The sequence below is a fragment of the Zerene cesonia genome, chromosome 12 (assembly GCF_012273895.1).
Source record: "Zerene cesonia ecotype Mississippi chromosome 12, Zerene_cesonia_1.1, whole genome shotgun sequence".
NCBI lineage: Eukaryota > Metazoa > Arthropoda > Insecta > Lepidoptera > Pieridae > Zerene > Zerene cesonia.
The window spans coordinates 3,289,562-3,297,696 of NC_052113.1; the positions used below are offsets into that span (position 1 = coordinate 3,289,562).

General features: G+C 38.4%; 1 protein-coding gene across 3 annotated transcripts; it reads left to right on the top strand.

The window, feature by feature from the left end:
- Positions 1–454: 454 nt before the first annotated feature.
- On the top strand, positions 455–7,975 carry LOC119830852 (NFX1-type zinc finger-containing protein 1-like). 3 transcript variants are annotated; one of them, XR_005287865.1, is made up of 7 exons: positions 455–602; positions 1,439–1,561; positions 1,989–2,147; positions 5,437–5,680; positions 5,805–6,199; positions 6,655–6,766; positions 7,683–7,695. XR_005287865.1 is itself a non-coding variant. In XM_038354016.1 (7 exons), exons 1-7 carry the CDS (start codon positions 495–497, stop codon positions 7,956–7,958), a joined length of 1,185 nt encoding a protein of 394 aa, XP_038209944.1. In that variant the 5' UTR covers positions 455–494; the 3' UTR covers positions 7,959–7,975. The 3 variants fall into 3 exon arrangements, 2 of the variants coding, with proteins under 2 accessions (XP_038209944.1, XP_038209945.1); XM_038354016.1 differs by having other exon boundaries at positions 5,805–5,967; positions 7,683–7,975; XM_038354017.1 differs by lacking the exon at positions 7,683–7,695 and having other exon boundaries at positions 6,655–6,767.
- The last annotated feature ends 160 nt before the right edge of the window (positions 7,976–8,135 follow it).

Consider the following 8,135-nt stretch of genomic DNA (forward strand, 5'->3'; position numbering starts at 1 on the left):
ATAATTATTACCGTTTACGCTCTTTATGCACGTAACGGAAGCTCACAAAAAGTAATATTCATCCCGCTTTTGCAACCATTGTTACTCTCCTAGTAGTCGTAATGTGATGTTAAAATAAAACCTACAGCGATTCTCAGTAATGTTTATCCGACTTCCAAAAAGGAGGAGGTTATTTTTAGGTTATTCGACTGTATTTTTTGTGTTTATTACCTCATAGCTTTACTGAATGTTTCGATTCTTTTTATATTTTCCCATGGGGTCCATATAGCTTTATTCTGAAAAATTTAATTCGCTTTGGTACATCGGGTCGTTTTTTGTAAAAATAATAATTTTCGATTCGAACCAGACGGTCTCCCCGTCTGCATAGCATATAAGCGCATTCAATCAAACAACCTTTCCAACTTCATGATATAATAGAAAATAGCAAAAACTGTTCTGTTACAGTTGTACAATGTACAGTGTTGTTATCGTTTCAGGCTGAAAAAATTTGTGGCATGGCTATGGAGTTCGTCGCGTGTCCTGAGGCGTGCAAGGCGCGGCTGGCGTGCGGCCACGCGTGCACTCGCACATGCCATGTTAAAAGCGATCCTGACCATGAAATGGTATAATTTTTTCCCTTGTTTCTTTATAAATTCTACCCTCGAGATCGACAGTTTGTTTGTCAGGGCCGGTTTCTTATGGGTTCTGTTGAGTTTTTAAGCTATATGTGATAGTATAAGAATTATGAAATCGTGTTTGAAAATGTACGTCAAAAAGTTTTAAATATTTTAAGGCTATCAGGGCCATTATCAGCAAGCGATAAACTTCTGCTGACCCCTTTATTCGATGGAAGTAATCATGGCTCACAGGATATGCGCAAAATAAAAGTTGATACAAAGATAATTTTTTCTGAGTATAATTTTTATTTATTTAAAATATGTGTGTGCTGTTTTTATCGATGACTTATTGCCATTTCGTGGGTTATGCCATGATCTCATTCCTGTTGAAATTTTGATATTTTTGGTAGTGTTCACAGTGTTCTTTTGAGGTTAGCTTTATGTTTTATAAAGAGGTTATGCTATGAACGAAACAGAAATTTTAATAACAAAACTTTGAAATGTACAGAATTTCTGCGTCAGCTACGTTCATTTTGCTTTCTTGAAAATAATAGAAAAGTGGAGGGAACTAGTTTTTATTTATTTATTACATCTTCGGAATGCAAGAAAAAAATAGTTATCATTCACTACAGCCAAAGAGGTTTGATTACTAATAATGCATGTAAAAATACGAAAATATTTTTGCACATAACCTTATTTCTGTAAGGTTTTTCATTTGTCCAATTTGTATGTATAAGAAGTTCACATTTTAATTTTGTATTAATGTATAAATTTATTTACTTTGTAATTAAGATTTTAAAGTATATGTATTCTATATTAAATAATCACCATTTTGTTTTTAGTACACATGTGAAAAACCATGCCGAAAACTTAAAAAAGATTGCTCATTTACCGCAGAAGAAAATAATGAGGACCATCTGTGTAAAAAAAAATGTTATGAAACGTGTGATGTTTGCAAAGTGGAGGTAAGTACGGTAAAAAGTAGTATAGAAAATTTGGGAAGTAAAATTTTAATGATGTGTTAAATTTACTTTGTTATTCGCATTTAGAAGTAATTGTTAATGCTGTTGGGGATTCCTATTGAGTTGGCAACATCGTGTGCGTTCAGGCTTACACTAAACGATTGGGTGAACCGAATTTTACGTTATTGTTATAGTCGAAAACTGGTGCTTCTCACTCCCCATTCATCCCATTCGCTCAATGGAAGCATGGTACCATATTAATGTACCAGGTCTGACAATGTCTGCATCACAACGACATCCATGTCCTCGCCCAAATTATACGCGTTGTAACGATCTGCCCGTCCACACTCGCTGCATTGACACGAATATTCACCTCTTCGCGGCTACCTTATGAAGTATTTTTATTAATTGTTCCGTGTTGATATTTCAGGTAATGAAAAAGAGACAAAATTGCATCCACTCTCAAAAAGTTCCGTGCCATGTTGATGTTAACACTATTTTGTGTCGCAAAAACTGTGCTCGCTTATTGCCGTGTAATCATCACTGTAAGAAGAAGTGCCACGAGCCTTGTGGGGATTGTGTGATGCTAGTAAGTGCTCCAAAAAACCTTTCTCTTTTTATGATCGTAAATTATTACTAGTCGAATATTTAACGGCAACCAAAGTATGTTTCTATATACTGCGATCATAGAAAGAAATAAATTTATGGATCTACTGAATTCTAAGACTAAGATTCACAGTACATAACAGTCTTATGCTATTTTTTTTTATAAAAATTGAGTTTTTATAAAATACCGTTATGGGTTCTATGCATGTCAAATATATCAATAACTTTCGTTAAACGAAAGTCGACGCTTCGTATCATCACATTGTATTCTTGTTTTTTAATAATAAAATAAGGGAACATTAAACTCGGATGTTTTTTGTGGAAAATAAAGGTTCAGAGATTATGTTTAAATGTAAGGAAAACTGCGATAAAAAAAAATCGGTTGTCTGTAAAGTCGGTTTACTGACGATAGTTGAACGTGACAACGTCTTAAAAAAACTTATGGAATGGTAGCATTTTTCAAAAGAAAATTTTAATTTCATTTGTTTAATAGATTTGTATGTATATAGAGGAGATTGTATGTATAATTGGAAATCAAAATGAAATTGATCAAGTTAGATTTATTTATACGCATAAATACAATTATGTCAACTTTTTTTAATGTTTTTTTGTTTTTGCAATTGTTTTACAACTGTTAAACATGTGTAATGTTTAATTTCTTACAATCTGTGTTATTCTGTTGAGAATAGAACGATGATAGGAAAAGTAGAAAATGTAAGGGAGTGTTTTAACTTTAATGGGTCTTGAAAGAGTCAAATCGATTGTGGTACCTCCTAGTATTGTTGAGTTATTAACGTCTGATGCACAAACGACATGTCTGGTTCGTCATTTTTCACATCTGTGTTGAACTCGCTACAAAGAAGAATTGGTATATCGGTATCAACTTCCATGTTGTAAACATACGGAAATAGTGCTTGATGTAGCAGAACACTGATGTTAGAAATACTTGCACCAGGATGAATATAAACTGCGCCAAGAACCATTTTGAACGTGGTATCAGCGGTGATTCATGTAACTTCTGCTAAGCAAACGTCACCAGTGTTTCTATTAAGGCGGGTTGTATCCGAAAGTTCAACGTTGAGAATTTTGGCTGTGGATGTCGATGATAAGTTTCTATAAATTGCCACTCCACCTGCTGCATTTGTTTCAGAATTTGGTTGATTATTCTGCCGGGTTCAACACATTCAAAATTTTCAATTGAATTTGGATCACAATTGCCACGCATCCACGTTTCAGTCAGAATCAAATAATCAGACCTTGGAATCACTGTGTCCTTTTCAATATCTGCAAAGTGAGCAGGCAAACTCTGTGAATTAAGGTTCGTTATTAAAGTTTGTCCTGCATTGTTTGAGTCATTTTGTTCGAAGTGTGTGTCCACGTGTGTGTCGAATGTATTCGTTGCGGATATTTCTTGTTGTCTGTGAATCGTTTCCCTCTCGTCTGTGTTTAAACCGAAATGGAACATCTTTTTCGGTGATAATATGCAAGCCTTCTAAACTTGTTACCCGACTCAGCACCACGTACACCAACTGTTGCGGTTGCTTGGATGAGTATTTATAAACAATGACAGCAAACGTCTCACCTTGTGACTTGCGAATAGTGATAGCACAAGGAGGAACGCAAGGAAACTTTCGTTTGCATTTTATAGTTTTTGTTAGTGTAATGTTTACTATTTTCTTATAAACTGGTATCCAGTTTGTAGACAAAGTATTTGGCTTACTTTGCACGTGAGGTCGACATTTAACTTTGGCTGTGGTTCCTGTTGTTTCTTCTGGAAACTTGAACCATAAAGTAACAATTTCTCTAGCTGCTGGCGAAATTGTACTGGTCGATGGTCCTGCTTCTGCAGAATTGTCATCTACATTTGACTGCTGACGTTTGATATGTCGCAAGACACCAATAGCTCCATTTACTAACTCATCAGCGACATCTTGGTTAGAAGTTATCATGTAGGGATATCCTTCTGTGAATGGCAGCAGGTACGGTAATCCATCGGTTTCTGCTACTGTCATCTTGTTTAGTTTACCTTGGTATTGTCTCTTCTCTAGTTCACTTAAATAACCAAGCATAATATCATGTGCGAGACAGTTGTATGCATTTAGAATTGCGCTTCGGTTATACGAATCCACTTCATTGTTACTATAATACAGCCTGACAGCATCAGGCACGTTTTCCTTGCACCAAGCCCGAGTTTAATGTCTTGACTCAATAAGGGAGATATTATCGTTGCTTATTTGAAGTCCATCGCCGATTTTTTTAGAATCATTGAAAACCGCTCATCGGTTTGTCGCACAACACGAACCAGTGGGAATCAATACTGTGCCAAAGAATCGGACCTCCTAATTGGTTGATCGGTATAGTATAACATGGCGTTGCTGTACAGGTGAAAGCTGTCTGAAATTTCCACATAATATAACGTGAATGTCTCCGAAAGGTCTGTCGTATATGCCAGTAATCTGCTGCAATCGGTAGTTAACTTGTTGAAGAATATCTGAACTTAACATGCTAATCTCGTCCATGAAAACAGCTTTGACGCCTACAAACATGTTTCTATAAACTTGCAAATTTTCTGTGGATAAGAGTTTCGTCACGCGAGAAGTTGTGAGACGAAACGCTGAATGGACTGTAGTGTCACCAAGAGGTACAGCGGCTTTATTTGTTTTTGCACAGGCAATGTAGGCGTTGTTCATTGAGTTGTGTTGTGTGTTCGCTGATATCTCGACAGCGTTAAGCAGCTTGATGCTTAAAGGTCTGGTCTGTGTAGTCCCGTTCGGAATGCTCTTGTATCATCGTAGTAAGCTCACGACGTAGATTGCCCATTCCACGAGCTGATTCATTTACATACTCCACAAAATACTCTGCACAGCTGCACAGAGTATTCAGATGAATACAGCTGTATTCATCCAAGATAAATTGGATGCTATAAACAATTGACACCACATTCACTTTTTACTTGATACTCGACCAAAACATGTAAATGTACTATAGTATATCAGCTGTCCACGCAGACGCATCGCTGACTCAAGTAGGAGAGAGTCGGATGTCGAAGGCCGATTGTGCCTCTTTGTCGCTCGTTCCGCGCTCTCGCTTGCACTTCAAGCCTTACATGGAACGCCTCAGAGTGAGGTAACGCCGCTTGGTTATTTCGTGCGTGCAGCCGGCTTAATCGAATTGTAAGACGTTGTCACGTCAAAAAATCATCATACCTTCAAAGTTCGGGTCAGATATTTACTGAAAAGCACTGGTTTGATATTATAACTTATTTTTCACAGGTAGTCAAGAAGATTCCGGACTGTAATCACAAAGTAAAGGTGCCATGCAATAAGTTCCTTGATTCCAGCATGTGCAAAGCAGAATGCCAACGCGTAATGTCGTGCGGGCACCCGTGCCAAAGTCTCTGCGGCGAGCCCTGTGACCCAGAAAATTGCAACCATTTGATGAATTATGCAGACTATTCTCCTTGTGGTCATAAAATAGCTCTGCCGTGTAAGATTTACCAGGCAATACGCTCTGGCGGTAAGTGTAATAAAAATATGCATTGTAATTAAAACTAATACGTTAGAGCGAAGCGTGTTCTAATAAAGAATAGTAGCCAAAATTAAATACCTTAGAATTGTCAACCAGATATTTGTAATTGCAGATAAAGTTGATTTGCGTGTCTTGCTGAAGCACTGTAAAGCGGCGTGCAAGGCGCGGCTCGAGTGCGGGCACGAGTGCGCGGGCACGTGCGCGGCATGCTGGCAAGGCCGCCTGCACGCACCCTGCCAGCAGCGCTGCGACAAGCTCAGCATCTGCGGACACGTGTACGGGACGCACACTACTCACTGCTGCACACGAGCACGTGCGCGGCGTGCTGGCAGGGCTGCCCGCACGCGCCCTGCCAGCAGCGCTGCGACAAGCTCAGCATCTGCGGACACGTGTACGGGACGCACACTACTCACTGCTGCACACGAGCACGTGCGCGGCGTGCTGGCAGGGCTGCCCGCACGCGCCCTGCCAGCAGCGCTGCGACAAGCTCAGCATCTGCGGACACGTGTACGGGACGCACACTACTCACTGCTGCACACGAGCACGTGCGCGGCGTGCTGGCAGGGCTGCCCGCACGCGCCCTGCCAGCAGCGCTGCGACAAGCTCAGCACGGAACATATAAATAATAATAAATCCTATCCTACTTCCTACTACTTCCTATATTATAAATGCGAAAGTTTGTGTGTGTGTTTGTTACTCTTTCACGTAAAAACTACTGAACTGATTGGAATGAAATTTAGTGCGTAGACAGCTGGGCAACTGGCAACTTTTATCCCGATATTCCTACGGGATACGGACTGTAGTTCATCGGACTGCATGTCAAGCTTTCTATACTTACTGTAATATTATTTAAAGCACTGACTTCAATATTATATCACCTGCAAAATGCTTTATAAAATTAATTGAAAATAACATTCCATTTGTATAATTCCTTTTTAAATATAGTAACTTTTTTACACTAGATGCAAGGAGCCGTGTAATGAAATATGTCCACCATGCGAGAAACTCTGTGAAGTGCGATGTAAACATTCGAATTGTAATAACAAGTGTGGAATGCCGTGTACGCCATGTAAGGTATGCGGTACTTTTTAATTGTATCCTTGATAATCACGTAAGATTTTTGTATGTGTCCATCAACGATTAAATGATGCCCATTTGTTCTCTGTGACTGAGTTGTTACTAATTAATCGAGGAGGTAATATGCACTCGGGAATAAACTGTTCTTGGGTAAACCCTAGAGGAGAAACTAAAATGGGGAGACCGTGTTAATACCGCAACAGCTAAGCTCAGTGTAGCTGTGATAAAAAAAACGCTGTACGCTCAAAAAATTAGACATCCCACCGATCTCTTACAGCTAGCAGCTAGATTGTTTTTTTAGCTACTTTCTTAGTATGATATCCTATTGAATTCTATTGTGCGCATGGCAGCAGCTATGATATCTTCATACCTGTTGCCACACCTGCTTACAAATTAATAAATAATCGTTTTTAAACTGAAAAAACAAGTGTTGTGTTGAAAACTTTTAAAATAGAAACTAAGTTTTAATGTTTAATAAGTTAACTAAAGGGTAAGGGATAACGCCGACTTACCCTTCTCAGTCCATTCCTTTATTCCTCACGCCAATCCTCTCTTTATCCCTTTCCATTTAAAGTCGGTAATTCATTTGTAGAACAAATGCTCATGGGCGGTGGAAGCGCTTACCACCAGATGACGTAAAAAATGCGATTCTAAAATCTGTTTAATTATACAAAAAGTTTGAATATATAAGTTGAATGGAACTGATTTGTTTTTTCGTGCGCCAAGAATAAAGTATCACCATAGATAACACAATACTATACGTATTACGTAAACCAACGTGTTAATATCAAAAGTGAATGGATACAGAGCTTAGTTTTACCGCTCCTTATTAAAAGTTTTCACTTATTTGAAACATAAGAATTTGAATATTTATATTGTGTATCACTTCATAAGAATTTTGTTTTTTTTTCAGGAAAAATGTGACCGTAAATGTGAACATGGTGAATGTACAAAATTATGCGGGCAAGTCTGCTCAATACCCCCCTGCTCCGAGCCTTGTCCGAAATTGATGGAATGCGGCCACCCTTGCCGCGGCCTCTGTAACAACCCTTGTCCCAATGTGTGTAACATTTGCAAACCCGACTCATTTCCCAAAAATCTAATTGGAGACGAATATGAAGATGATGTAAGGTACGTTTTTCTATTTCTTTTTTTGTATGGTGGGCCACAGCTGGTTGGAAATAAGTAAAAACACCAGTTCCTAAAAATCAAGGCATTGCTAACAGGTTTAGGAACAAATTATAATGTTTTTTAATTTTTTTTATTTGGAAATGGTTAGTGGTTATAGTGTTCGTTATCCAGAATTCTTGTAAAATTTTCACAATTTTTTAGGCATCCATCAACGTATTCACATAATTATTGTCTA

What these genes read in the sequence shown, in the direction of transcription:
- LOC119830852 (XM_038354016.1), top strand. Translation starts at nt 495, where the DNA reads ATGGCTATGGAGTTCGTCGCGTGTCCTGAGGCGTGCAAGGCGCGGCTG. An exon ending in GTGATGTTTGCAAAGTGGAG is followed by an intron (nt 1,562 to 1,988) that starts GTAAGTACGGTA and finishes TTGATATTTCAG; the next exon opens with GTAATGAAAAAGAGACAAAA. An exon ending in TGCCGTGTACGCCATGTAAG is followed by an intron (nt 6,767 to 7,682) that starts GTATGCGGTACT and finishes TTTTTTTTTCAG; the next exon opens with GAAAAATGTGACCGTAAATG.